Raw genomic sequence first — 15326 nt, forward strand, 5'->3', positions numbered from 1 at the left:
CTAGTCGTTGCACTCACTTTCTTGTCTTGGTCAGGTGTAATGTAATGCGTTTGTGTAATGACCGCAAAAGTGATTTTTATGCAGTGATTTCATTATTGAACTGTTTACAGAGATCGTTTCGATTAAATTTATAAAATGTGGTATAGTCATAGTATTTTATTATTTAAAAAAAAAGTGTTGTTATTTTTCTAAGTACCTTGTTAAAAATACTGAGTTTTTTGGTGAAAATAATAATAATAACTAAAAAAACAACCTTAATTCGATGTTGCTATATAAAATTTTTGCTATTACTACAAACTTTTTGGATTTGATGTACAAGGTCATATTAGAATGATAAGCTCTAATAATGATGTTTTGCAGTTGTTTGACCTGTTAACACACGTACACCTACTGAGGTGCTCGTTTGGAGTACAAATTTCAATTGGCCCTGTCGACACATGCGACAAAAGTTGTTTACCTTCTACCTACTTATCAAATTAACGACGCCAATTTTTTTGGGGTCTTGTTTCTTCGTTTAAAATTTTGGGTTGTTGTCACTATGCAAAATGTAGGAAATAATATAAAATATGGAAGTGGAGAATTATCACTTCCACTGTGAATATCATCAATTTGCGTGAAGTCGTTTTTATTATTATGTATTGATGGCACGTTATGTTGGAAAGCTCAAAGCGCTAATATATGCCTAAGTTGCAACTTTATCGGATTAATGATACGCGAGCGTGTAGTACACAATCAAACCGCCAATCCTACAAATTATTAACACAATCGATTAATCATGATTGCATCATGTAATTGTTGGTCTAGTTACGTTGCGAATATACTCCGCAAACTTTGCCATCGCCATGTTAATGAGTGTCGCTCATTCCACCATCCACCAAATCACTCTCGATCAGATGGACTGTCGCTACATCCGCCTTTAACAGAATAAAACAAACACTAGTGATAGGACGTCTTATGGGGCCGTACGGGTAGGTACCACCACCCTGCCCATTTCTGACGTTAAGTAGTAATGGTTTCGTAAAGTAAAGGTTTCGACTTGAAGGGCTGAACAGCCGTTTTAATGTAAAAACAGAGACCTTAGAACTCATGTCACAGTTTTTGAATTTTTTTATTGCTTAGATGTGTGGACGAGCTCACAGCCCACCTGGTGTTAAGTGGTTACTGGAGCTCATAGACATCTACAACGTAATTGCGCCACCCACCTTGAGATATAGGTTCTAAGGTCTCAGTATAGTTACAACGGCTGCCCCACCCTTAAAACCGAAACGCTTTACCTACCCGTGCGTACGCACAAAAGGTCCTACCACCAGTAAAACTGAGGCATTTACGTTGTAGATGTTTATGGGCTCCGGTAACCACTTAACGTCAGGTGGGCCATAAGCACGTCCAACGATCTAAGCAATAAAAAAAATAAGAATTAGATATATCCTTATTACTTTTATGATTTGTTGTTATGTGTATCAGTAAAGTTCTAATCTAATAATGAAGATAAAGTTGTTCGTACAGCTGTCACAGCAGCGGTCACAATGCCCGGGGGAGGAGGAGGACCACCAGGCACTCCATCCGCTAAGCCCAAGGTAATTGTAAAATAATTATATTTAACTAGCGTCCCGCCCTCGCTTCGCTTCGGAAACTGTAATTTATTATTGATTTCTCCACTATTTAATGGATGTTATATACATATAAAACTTCCTCTTCAATCACTCTATCTATTAAAAAAAACCGCATCAAAATCCGTTGCGTAGTTTTAAAGATTTAAGCATACATAGGGACAGAGAAAGCGACTTTGTTTTATACTATGTAGTGATGATTTTTCCTCAGGCAGGAGGATTTTACATGATGTCTGTCTAACGGCTAGTATGTTTTTGAAATCATTTCATCCACCTATTATTATTATCTATTTAACTAACTATCATTCGCATTTAGTACGCATTTAGAGATCATTTTGATTATGAGCCATCAGACTCTGGAATGCACTTCACTTAATTCCTCGACCGCTTTAAGTGTACCTCAAATGAGTATTAAAATTAGTCTTTAGGCAATGAATGAGCTGCTACTGCTATTGCTATTGCTGGTGTCCATGAATCAGATTCTTTGTAAGATCTTTTCGTGATGGGAAAATATCAATTGATGTTGACTCTTTTGGTAAAATTTGATAAAAGCCAAATCCGAAATGTGAAATCTAATTTTATTTTTGGAGTAAAAAAAGGTGCAAATATTTTTTTTAGATGTTACCATATTCCGTATTTGAAACTCATATTCGTAAAAAGCAAATCCTAGCAACAAGAAAATAAATAGTATTTTAAACAGTTTTTTTTTATTTTTTTTTAGGAGAAACCTAGAACGAAAATTGTCGTCGCGCTGTATCCATTTAAAGCAATCGAAAGTGGAGATCTGTCCTTGGAAAAGGTAAGTTTAAATTAATCGTTCAATTTCACTGATAGCACATACATAAATGAAATGAGAAATTCACTGAATTTATCTATTATCTTGGTTATAAAAACATCATTAGAAGTTAAAGGTTTTAGGTAAAGATGAAAGCCACTAAGGTATTTTATATAAACTAGTATTTGATAAATTCCAGACACTTCAAGATTTAGATTAACTTTGTGTTACGTTTTTCTTTTGGTTACTTATTGATATATTTTTTGTAAAAGTGGGAAAAACAAACTGTTTGGTTTTTTTATTTAAAAAAAAAAAATAAGTTTTTGGGTAGCTGCTAAATATAATAAAAACGATTAAAAGGAAAAAAATGGGATTAAACGATTTTGTCCTTTTTAAAATGATTTAAAAAAATTAAATCCCTATATATAGCTTGAAATAGATCAATTTCTAGCTTTTTCTATTTAGTGGGTATCCGAACCAACCAGATACGAAGAGCACAATCAAAGAGACAAATTCAAATATCGAGGGGTGAAAGGCAATTTGGTTTTAGCGACATTTCGCTTAATACGTGACATTTATCTTTGCAATTAAAGGTTCGTTGTATTTGGTATTAGCATCAATAATTCGATGTTTTTAATTGAACTTCAATTATGTTTACCCCACTCAAATAGCTGAAGAAGTTTTTTTTGTTATAATATTTTTTCCAAATTTTAGACTTTAAATCTCTGCTGCTGCTGTAAAGTTGCAAAAATGTTGCCAAATTGCCTATTCACCCCTCGATATATAAGACTTTTTAGTGCTTCCTTTAATTGTGCTCTTTGTATCTGGTTGGTTTGGATACCCATTAAATAACTTTATCTTGGACCTAAGAAAATAATCCGAGTACAAATGGAACTTGCAAAAATAGTGTCTTCCGCTATCTGTTTTTTGTGAATCCACCAATTCTTAAAGGACGCCTGTTTCTCCGAGCTAGTATCCCATTATAAAACCCATTCTTAGTACTGTTAATAGAGCGCTGTGCGAGTCCGATTGGGTTAAAGCTACCGTCATCTTCATTTCTGCCGCGAAGTCTTCACAAGTTCGTGTCTGAATAGTAGCTGTCATTCCTTCGAAACTAGACCTATCTAAACTACTCAAAAGTTCGAATGAAGGTGAAATTCCCTAAACACTGAGTTTTGCTTTCGTTTGACGTACAATTTTTTTTTATAAGATTTTGAAAAAAAACTAGTTTGTTAAATTAATTATCGTCCAAAAGTCGTGTATCCCCTAAAAATGTTTTGTGTTATTAATGTTTAGAATGTGTTTGCATTTTACAGGGAGCCGAATATGAAGTCATAGACGACTCGCAAGATCACTGGTGGAAAGTCAAAGATGAGAACGGGTATGGCGATTTCTTGTTCATATAATCGTTTAAAAGTATTTCGCGTATTTGACGTGAATTCAAAATTGTTTACTTCTTATATCTTGGTACAGCCGACTTAACCTAATAGGTGTGTGGCTCTAATAAAGAATTAAAAAAAAAAAAAACTTAGTACTTATGAAATATTTTTGCATTTTTGAAGTTTTGTTTTAGGAATTTATTTTATTAATTCATAATAATATATTGTTTAACATTTTTTAATATAGACATATTAAGTTTAGACTGTTACATTTGAATGAAATGTATGCCACTGCTTTGATCTGATTTCGTTATCGTTTCAGAGCAAAAATAAAATGAACGGAAATGTATCATTTTGAATTTTTAATAACGTAATTATGTAATTATTATTTTTTAGTTCTGTCGGCTACATACCGAGCAATTACGTAAAAGAGAAAGAAACGATCGGGTTGCAGAAATATGAGTGAGTTTTTTTATTTTATAATATGAAATTATTTTAGGTAGATAGATGTTGATATTTAATCTTTATTCTGAACACGTTCTGCTGTTACCCGTTGAGTGTTTGATTCTCGAATAACAATAGGATAATCTATGCGACGGAGATGACGAACAAACGAAACATTAAATTTATGTATTTATAAACAAAACAAAGTGATATTTACTACATTAGTTACATACTTAAGATTCAGCCTATGTTGTTTCCTTCCAACGAGTTCGGAATTATTATTGGGCGACAAGGAAGGAAGTTTTTTTTTTTGAACAGACCAGCTCAGGAAATGGTTATTTAATGCAGTTACAAATAATACGTTGATTGCCATGTAGGTCACCGGTGCCCTACGGGGCACACTGAAGTAATTATGTCGATTTCTCTCTTCGAACTAATAACTAAAGCGCCGGAATAATTAGTAGACTCTGGGAAAGACGAATCCGAAGATACTGAGAATGAATTTATTTCTCCTCCTCCTCCCGTCGTTTTCGCTGTATCAGTTTCTCCCGTACGATTTCCCTCCATCTGCTGCGACCCTTAGCTTCATGAAGGAAATTGTGAAAGTTGATTTTGAATTTATTTCTAAAAAACCTAAAATACTAAAATATATATACATAATGATATGAAGTATTTCAGAATGAATAAATAAATAAAAGACATAATTGTGTTTTCTTTGATATAATAAGAAAATAACATTTGAAGCCCTTAATCTCTTTTAAAATTAATAATAAAAATTAAACAGTATTAATAAACTATGCAAAACTGAGCTTTCTTTTTACTGAATGACAGACTTCACTCCATGACATTGAATGACACGAAGAAAATCCTTTTTAAAAACCAAAGAGTTTTAAATAATAAAGGTTTTTCTTTACGTTACCTAGGTATACAATTAATAACAAAAGAAGGCAAAGTTAGGCAATCCAGACGCTTAGTAACAGAAATCGATATAAAATATGTAATTACTTCAGTGCGCCGCGTAATGCACCTATACCTAATTTAATCTATGTGGCAGTCAACGTGTTAATTAAACTATATTTTTAACAATTTGTTCAATAATCTGTTGTTGATGATGTTCTTTGCATTAAAATCATTTTTGAATCACTCTTTAAAATTGTTGTCATGGGTAGTTAAAATATCAAGTTAATGCTTTCGTCGCACACGTACTGTTAATATGAATCGGCATATTTGTTTGTAAGGGGATGTTTTGCATGAGCACTTGTGAGCACATCGCACGTGTAGAAATGTGCTTTGAGCGTGTATTACAGCGCACACGTGTCCTATCTCGGTTTAGTGATCGACGGAGCGCCGTTTGTGACGACTGACTAGACGAGAATGCGCGTGGAATTTGATAACAATCTTACAATATAATGCTTTCTAAAATCGCTATTTATTTCTTTGTAACCTCCTAGAGGCCTGAATACTATTGTTGAGTCTTTTCTGTATGCTTAAGGATCATGGATATCTACTGTAATGATGTGTGAATATTAGCGAATTCTCCGGTCGCCGTCCTCGTCGAATCCATCGCTTGCGACGAAGAGCTCGACGAGTAAATTAACCCATAGACACAGCCCACAGAGTTTCTCGCCGGATCTTCTCAATGGGTCGCTTTTCCCATCCCGTGGTAGGGCCAGTGTTAGCAACACTCTGATTTGAGCCCCGTGAGCTCAACCAACTGGTCAAGGAGAAGCTGAAATAGCTTTTCAAGGCTATCAGCATAGGTAGGAAGAAAAAACGCGAATTCAAACAATCTTTATATACACAGATGGTTTGTGGGCGAAATGTCCCGCCAAAGAGCGGAATCTTTGCTCAAACGTGAAGATAAGGAGGGGTGCTTCGTCGTACGGAACTCGTCAACGAAGGGAATGTATACGTTGTCATTGTATACTAAAGTGTAAGCATCTGATGATCTATTATTATTAGAGTTGGCTGTTAAATATCAATTTGAGTAAGTGCCGGTAATTCCGGATCGTCAGGAATAGAATTTAGGCAAAAGCGTTTTCTTAAACGGCCTACGTTTAATAAAATTTACGTAATTAATAAATAAAATTGAATTATAATTTTATTATTCCAAGAATAATAAGATTAGTGGTTTTTTTTATTGTATAGGTGAGTGGACGATCTCACCGCGCACCTGGTGTTATGTGGTTACCGGAGCCCATAGGCATCTAAAACGTAAATGCCGCCACCCACCTTGAGATACGAGTTTTAAGGTCTCAGTATAGTTACAACGACTGCCCTACCATTGAAACCGAAATGCATTGATGCCTCACGCCAGAAATAGACAGGGTGGTGGTACCTAACCGTGCGGACTAACAAGAGGTCTTATCACCAATAGAGTATTATTTGGTTAAATAAATAAAAAAGTGATTGGATGAGCTATGCGAGATATAACGCGAATACCGTCTAGACACGAGATGGAAGTTTCAAATGTATTGTCACACGAAGGTGCTTGAAATCGGAGTGCACGTGACTGCGTCGCGGCAGATTAATCACGTGTGATAGTTCCTACCCTTGCAGGCTTTCAGTGCCCTATCACCAGTAAATCCTAGTTGTCGATTACCAATCTATACGCTGGTATTAATATTCAGAAGGCTCTGCTGAGCATCGTTCGGTATTCATGTAACCCTTAGATCATTTTGCAACACCCACGGGAAGAGAGGGATGCTGCTAATCTAGATCTATAATTGAAGTGAGTGGATGTAGGGGTTAAGTACCTTTTTAAGATTTTTGAGTTTCTACATTGAATGAAGGTGTTATGTGCCTATAAGCCATATCAGACGTTAAAACTCCGGGCTTAAAGGCGTACTTATGTACGAAGAAAAAGTACAAGTAACAAAAGTTTGTTGCCCCTTTTCTCAAAATTAGCATATTGTATCATATCCCCTTCATCCACTAATGTCCTCAATTATCATTTGACCTACACACATTATTTGTATGTAATTTATTCGTATTATTCGACAATTTCCAGGAATCATCAACAGACGAAGCACTATCACATAAAACAGAACAGTCGCGGCGAGTTTTATTTGTCGGACAAGCATTGCTGCGCGAGTATACCGGAGCTGATCAACTATCACAAGCACAATAGCGGCGGTCTGTGCTCTCGTCTAAAGGCGACGCCCTGCGACCGCCCCGCGCCCCCCACCGCCGGACTCTCGCACGGTTAGTGCAACGAACATTCTAAATTTAAATCGGGCTTCTCCTGCTTTCTATTCAATTCTAGAAGAAACTGAATTATGGTCCTTCAATGCAATGAATAATAGGTCTTTGTTTAAATTAGGCGTATGTAGATTAACCTCGCCGACTGGAAGTCATGAATGTCTGTAAAAAATATTTTTTATTTATTTTATTGCTGTGTGTGGGCAGACGAACTTGACATACGACCAAAGCAAATGGTGGTATTCACTAACGTATATAGTACTGGAGTATATTGGCTACTAGCGACCCGCCCTCGTTTCGCTACGGAAACTGTAATTTATTATTGCTTTCTCTACTATTTAATGGATGTTATTATACATATAAACCTTCCTCTTCAATCACTCTATCTATTAAAAAAAAGCGCATCAAAATCCGTTGCGTAGTTTTAAAGATTTAAGCATACATAGGGATATAGGGACAGAGAAAGCGACTTTGTTTTATACTATGTAGTGATTGGTCGATTACATATTGCCAAACATCACACACTTACCTACTGCGCAAAACTCCGTTGCGTAGGTGAAGCGTTAAACAAAAGGAATCAAAGGGGCGATTATGTAATAGCAAAATTCTCCATCAAATTTATATTTTTTTTAAATGAAAAAATTTGAATCTAGTTTGCACTTTGACTTTGCAGACAAGTGGGAGATCGATCCATCGGAGCTGGTCCTGATGGAGGTGCTGGGCGCGGGACAGTTCGGCGTGGTGCGGCGCGGCGTCTGGCGCGGACGGATCGACACGGCCGTCAAGATGATGAAGGAGGGCACCATGTCCGAGGACGACTTCATCGACGAAGCTAAAGTTATGACGTCAGTCTACTATCTATCTATACATATAAATAAAATTGGAGTGTCTGTTTATATATTGAAATAACCGCTTTTTACTACATGCATATCAATATCGATGCTTGAAAGGCAAACGTGACTAAGCGACAACAATTGCTTTATACATAAATGAAGGCAATAACCATATTCGATGCGCAAAAAAAATATATTTCTAGGTCTATTAGATTCGTTAAAATAGTTTTTTTTTTCAGGTATTTCAACTTTAAATTAGTCTACTGTAAAGTTCACGCATTGTCGCTTAGTCACGTTTGCTTTTCAAGCGTCGATATATGAGTCGACTATTATCAAAGCCGGCAATGTGACTTTTGGACAATTATTGGTAAATCAGAAAAACGAATTATTGACTTTGTATTCTATTGGCAGTCACAAAACTCTTCTGAACGACAGCTTAGATAAATAACAGGTTAAGTATTAACCTTTATTTAATGCATGTTTTGAACCGTATTCTTTGAAGGAGACGATTATATTCAAATCAATCTGTATTGACATATCAATAACATTTTTTTGTCCAAATGCTCAGATTGCCACCTTTGATAATAGACGACTCATATATACGGTACAATACCAAAATAACATTTTTTACAATTTTTGTGTCTGTCTGTTTGTTCCGGTTAATCTCTGGAACGGCTGGACTGATTCTGACAAGACTTTCACTGATAGGTAGCTGATGATATAAGGAGTAACTTAGGGGCTACTTTTTTAGACTAGCTTCGCCCCGCGGCGACACCCGCGGTACGACAATAACCGCGGGTAACAACGCGGGACACAGCTATCAATAATAAAATTTAATGTTTCCGAACCGAAGCGAGGGCGGGTCGCTAGTCTCACATGTCATCCTTGTGCTGTCCATGTCCATGTCTGACGTATCAACTGTCGACAGACAAATTTCAAGAACAACAGTAGCCAACTACTGTTGACGTGACCTTGAGATTCCAATTCTTGAAATTTTACGATGGTTTCACCTCAACTGTACCAGCTGAGACCGCCGTGTATTCCTGACCGTATGATTTTAGATGCTAGTGAATATAAAATATCGTCGATTTAATCAGAATCTGCATTAACTGCAGTCAACGGTGAACTACTATGCTTAAAGATTCAAATAAATGACGGACTTTTAGGTTTTCTATTTTGGTTCACTGATGCAACTCGACAAATAAGTCACGAACCTCCTGATTAAGCGGTCACTGGAGCACACAATACAATTAATTGAAATAAAGAACTACATCACTATTCTCGCAGTCAATATGTAGATTTTATAAATCGAATGTGTCCGTCACTACGTCATTACGTCCGCACAGTGATATTTCACCGCGCGTTTTTTTTTCTCGTAATTTTGTCACACATTTAATCCTATAGGAGTAGCTGCACTGGCGGTAAAAAAATTGTGCGGGAAAAAAAATCTGTGTTTTGATACAAATTGAATGCGAAGCGGTGCGATTTATTTCCGCGCGAATATTTTGTACCGTATAAAGTAAGTATGGCTATGTTCGTACTGTGGAATGAAAATTCGCGGGTTTCGCTCAGTTTCGTTGGTCTCAACGCAGTAAGTGGGTGAATCCAATGTCCATGACATCTTTTGATTCGTCTGTTACGATGCCTTAGTATTCGATAAATTAAAATTTTAGTTTGGTTGTCCATTTTACACGCGCATCTCAGCCGTGAACTGAATTAAACTGACAAAAATAATACGAAATTTTATTCGCAGTGCGTATTTAATACGCGAGTATAAAAAGCTCGCGGTGAAATATCGCTGTGCGGACAGGCCCTAATGAAGCGTAATGAAATTTCAGTAAACTTCAGCACCAGAACCTGGTGCAGCTGTACGGCGTGTGCTCCAAGCACCGGCCCATCTACATCGTGACGGAGTTCATGCGCCACGGCTCGCTGTTCAACTACCTGCGCCGCACGTCGCCCGACCAGCTCGGCCACGCCGTCCTCCTCGACATGTGCATACAGGTACGCAATTCATAAATTCTTACAAAAAATAGGTAATTATAACTATAGTAGAATTATTTTGTCCGTGCAGTTTGGGTCATAAAAAATCGGAGCGGGTGCAGCGAGTATTTTGCTTTCTCTTCCACTCACGGGCCTTATGGACGGGCATAGTCATGCGCATTATTGTTTTCGACCAGCGTTATCGATAGTGTATTTGGTTTTGTCATTTTGTGGGTTAGTGATAAAAATGAAAGTAAAAATCACTAATCGAACACTTACATCACATATCGCCGCAGCAAGTTAACGAGAACGGCAGAAATTAACACTTTGTAGCTTTTCGGGATCTATTTTCATTTCAGTGAAAATTTTTAACACATTGTTTGTTGATAACAACACGTGCAAATATTATTTTGAATAATTCTGCCGTTTTGATACAAAACAAAGGAGTAGCCATTGTGTCACTAAAGAAATTCAGAGAACGAATGCATAAAAACACATTTCTCTTCGACATATGACTCATAACATAACAATGTCTCACCACCCTTCGTATACCACCCCGCCGCCGTGTACCTGCATTCGATGACTCATTTGTTTTCATCGATAATGGCGTTTCGCCCGCGCAATATCCTCACCTCCCTAGCCGGGCTATGTTTTATGACCCAAACTGCACGGACAAAATAATTCTACTATAGTGGTCCTGCAGTAGTCGAAATTCAAAATTAATTGAAATTATAAGTTTGAACATTATTATGGTTCTGTTGTCAAAGACTATTATTATTACTACTACTATTATTAGTTGTCATAGACTATATTTCTATAGTCACAGATTTCGCCAAGACTACTCTATAGACAAATACTCGTAATATTAAAGATAAACAATGTTAACCTATTCTCAATTGACTACCAACTTTAAGCAATAACAAAAGTTTGACATAAACAAAGAGTATAATGAGTATATGTGTGTGTGTCAAATACGTGGTAGTGTGTGTAATATTCTCTTTATTTATTTAATGTATTGTTAATCATAGCAGTGTGTAATTTAAAAAAAAAATTAGGATTCTGCACTTCTTCTCTATATTCTCTATAAGTGTGGGAAATTTCATACTCCCCCGTCCGCGCAATTTTCATAAAAATAGGTACAACGTTTTTGCTTCACGTATTAATATATAGATAATAACATTGTCGGTATATTGTAGTGACACAAATGCAAACATTGTCAAAATTTACAATAAATTGATAATTTGTTTTTTATTTTTATATGACTTTGTTTTGTTCTCTGTTCGTTTGAACGTCACGTAATAACTCCTAAGTCACCAACTCATAGGCAATAATTTCTAATTAGTAATGAAACTTTAAATTTTTTATCTCCGAAATATTTGTTTACAATCTCTATCACAAATTTCTAATTTATTGGCCTCCTTGATGTGTATGGTTCATCAGAGTGCAATTATTGTATTTAGTTGCATTTGCATATTATGTTTACATTATAATATAGTACAGTAGTAATAGTAATTCAAATAAACTTTAACGAGAAGAATTTCTATTTTAACGAAATTTTTGATTTTGTTTTGAATGTTTAGGTTTGCAGAGGGATGGCGTACCTAGAAAGGCATAACTACATTCACCGAGATCTGGCTGCGAGAAATTGTTTGGTAGGCGATGAGAACGTTGTGAAGGTAATATTAATTTAAATATTTTACTTAGTGTACTTAGATAAAAACCTTATTGTGATGGGAACCTCTACTTTGGACTTGACGCGAGATTATGAAATCTACGCATTTAATAATTAAAACACAAATATATATTGTTTTATTGGTTAGATGAGTGGACGAGCTCACAGATGGACAACCTGGTGGTTAAGTGGTAACCGGAGCCTATAGACATTAATATTATACTAAATGCCGCCACCCACCTTAAGACTGAATTAATTCTTAGTCTGAATTTTGTAGTACAACGGCTAATTCTTACGTCAGCACATAGAGCAACCGAGCAGCGTTTCTTATTGAAAATCAAATATTCAATTCAATTTATTAAATACTTTGAATCGAACGCACGTGCTATGTTTAAAATGGGCTCTATTCTGATTTTAATAAAATCATAAACTTTTTTTTTTTACTGAATATTATTACCTCATTTGTTTGGTAATTGTGGAGCTCAACGAAGATTAAACGACCAAGAGTTTTTATAATTTTACTAGCTGTACCCGTCCGCTTCGCTGGGCATTTAAATTTAACATTAACGTTTCTCACCCACACAAAGATTCTCATCATTAACGCCCCCGCAACTGGTGAAGGGAGTCCGACACTCATATAAATATTAGCCTATCCATTAAGTATATTATTATGTATTTTCTACATGGATACCAAGTTTCTAGTCAATCGGATGCATGGTTCAGTAGTTATAATGAAACATCCGTAACAACCACTGTAGATTTATATATTAGTATAGATATAGATTATACTGTGTATGAAACGAAATGCAAAGTAATTACAGATATTTATTCAATATTATAGGTAGCCGATTTCGGTCTAGCGCGGTACGTTCTGGACGACCAGTACACGAGCTCCGGAGGCACCAAGTTCCCAATAAAGTGGGCGCCGCCCGAAGTGCTCAACTTCACCAGGTTCTCATCGAAATCCGACGTTTGGGCTTTTGGTGTGTACGCCTACATTTATTTTGTAATCTAATTGTAGTGTAGTACATATAAGCCATGTAATTCGTAATAATAAAGGAGTATTAAACCAGCACTCGGACGAGACAATTGTTTTCATTCGAACAAGAAACTTCCTTCACGAATTACATGGCTTATATGTACTACACTACATAATCAATCACGAATAGCAACGAAAAATCTATCAGGATTGAAAGATATAATCTTTATGTAAGTAGTTTTTTTATGAGTAACTAGCTGAACCGGCAGACTTCGTAGTGCCTCAATCGATAAATAAAAGACCTAAACATTTGTATAAAATAAACTTAAAAAAAAGGGGGGGCAAATCAAAGGAAAAATAAAATTGTTATTTTTATTTAATTCTGAGCTTTTTCATATTTATCTACCCTTTTAAACCTTCTCTGGACTTCTACAAATAATTAAAGACCAAAATTAGCCAAATCGCGCCAGCCGTTTTCGAGTTTTAGCGAGACTGACGAACAGCAATTAATTTAAACTTAAAGAAGTATAAACAATCCATACTTACTCATTCATATAATTTTAATTTTTAATATTGTTAATGTGAAAGTGTATTTATTTATTGGTCCTTTCTGTCACGTCTAAACAAAGCATCGGATTGCCATAATTTTTAAAGTGATAGTATTAGGTCAGGAGAGTGACATAAAAAAGGTAGCTTACCTTTTATCCTGAAAAAACGTCTCGTTCCCACGGGAAACTACATTGACCCTTTTCCATGACCACGCCACCTAAGCCGAAAGTAACAGCTAGTGTTACATACCGTGAAATTTTATGATAATGAATTGTACATAATTTGACATAATTAAGAATAAGCCAAAGTAGATGCTCCTGTTAGTCGCTAATTACTATTCTTGTTTTTGGTGTTTATAAATTGTTGTTCCTTTTTGATAAAAAATATATTGGATCAATAAAAAAATCTACATTGGTCTTTCTTGCCTAAAATTCCATTACTTACAAGGTTAATTAGTTATCAAATAGATTAAACCTAAGTTATGGAAGCTGTTGTTTTTAATTCTATATTTATGTCTAACATAGCATACAGTAGTACTTGTGCACTTAATAGTTAAACGATAATTTGTATTATAGTTTGATAGGATCTAACTCTTTGATTTATATTAATTACAGGAGTGCTGATGTGGGAGGTGTTCACGTGCGGGAAGGTACCGTACGGTCGACTCACTAACTCGGAGGTCGTGGATAAAGTACAACGGGGACAAGTGCTAGAAAAACCTAAAGGTTGCATCAACGAAATATACAATGTGAGTCTATTTTCGGATCGTTAATCAAACAATAATATTACAAAATTCTCATAAAATCCACTTTTTTTTTATAATTATCAATGGTACAAGGTGATGTGCGCTATAACTTGTATATTATATTATTGAATGAAAATTTCTCTCAATGAGCTGACGGTCGTCCACTTTGTGTTATGTGGCTACAGATGTTATAGATTTAATACGGTGCTATTTATCTGTTCATGTTGGCAATATGCTCCATTACATATGTACCGTAGATTGGGAGGAATCGGGACCCTTTCCAAATCGAACACAAATTTTCAATGGTTTTTCTTAGGGTAATACCAATAAAATTGAGATTAAAACTGTTCCGGAGGCTTACATTTTTATATACGATGCGTTTTTATACATAGTTCATTACAAAATATACAATAAAACTAGCTTGAACCGATTCACCTTGGCTTTGGGGTGAATCAGGTTACGTATGGGGTTAGATATAAATAGTTTTTCGATAGGGCTGGAACTATTTAGTTGTTACGTAGGTACCTAACTTTAGGTAGTTAACTTTTTAATATCTTTAATGAGTTACAAAACTTTGATGACTAAATTAAACTATTTAATATTCTTAAAAACTAAATAAAAGTAATTTTCAGTTCAACAAAGTTAAATCTAACTACTCAACAATTGTGACATCCCAGATTTGTCCCTATTATAACTCTAGTCTCTATTCCCAATCTACTGTAATGAAGGAATGAGGGGTAGGGGGGTCGGAAGACCGAGGAGAGGATAGTTCTACTAATCAGGGCTGCGCTGCCCTTGCGTGCGAAATGTGCGGTGCACACAGGCGCCGCCACCCAAATTATTTGTAGTGGATTATCAATAAGTAAGTAGCAGGTACAATAGGCGCTTCATATGCCTTATAAATAAATAATACATATAATGCATTTACAAATCTTCCAAAGATTTACGTCAAAATTAAGAAATGAAAAAAAAAAACTACATGAACATGACATACTACGAAACATGAAGATTCGTAAAAATAGGAGGCGCGTCATGGATTTCGCACACAAGCGTTGTATTGGTTGATTATTGATAATATCCCGCCCTACTTGAGTTGCTGCTACCACTTAAACGTAAATTCTCATCATCATTACTTTTTTTTATTGCTTAGATGGGT

The 15326-nt window shown here is 35.7% G+C and overlaps 1 protein-coding gene across 12 annotated transcripts in view; it reads left to right on the top strand.

Annotated features, from left to right (window-relative positions):
• The window catches only part of LOC101745569 (tyrosine-protein kinase Btk), a 31620-nt gene that overhangs the window by 12292 nt on the left and 4002 nt on the right, over positions 1-15326 (top strand). For 7 of the 12 annotated variants that reach the window (XM_038014765.2, XM_038014767.2, XM_038014771.2 and 4 more), the window contains 11 exons: positions 1495-1577; positions 2332-2409; positions 3702-3766; positions 4161-4226; positions 6013-6141; positions 7219-7412; positions 8083-8254; positions 10081-10246; positions 11806-11901; positions 12739-12880; positions 14040-14173. In XM_038014765.2, the coding sequence (XP_037870693.1) occupies positions 1495-1577; positions 2332-2409; positions 3702-3766; positions 4161-4226; positions 6013-6141; positions 7219-7412; positions 8083-8254; positions 10081-10246; positions 11806-11901; positions 12739-12880; positions 14040-14173 (1325 nt within the window). The remainder of the gene's footprint in view (positions 1-1494; positions 1578-2331; positions 2410-3701; positions 3767-4160; positions 4227-6012; positions 6142-7218; positions 7413-8082; positions 8255-10080; positions 10247-11805; positions 11902-12738; positions 12881-14039; positions 14174-15326) is intronic. The other 5 variants (XM_038014766.2, XM_062671838.1, XM_062671837.1 and 2 more) reach the window with 1 other exon arrangement.

Source organism: Bombyx mori, chromosome 13 (genome assembly GCF_030269925.1).
Source record: "Bombyx mori chromosome 13, ASM3026992v2".
Classification (NCBI taxonomy): Eukaryota; Metazoa; Arthropoda; class Insecta; order Lepidoptera; family Bombycidae; genus Bombyx; species Bombyx mori.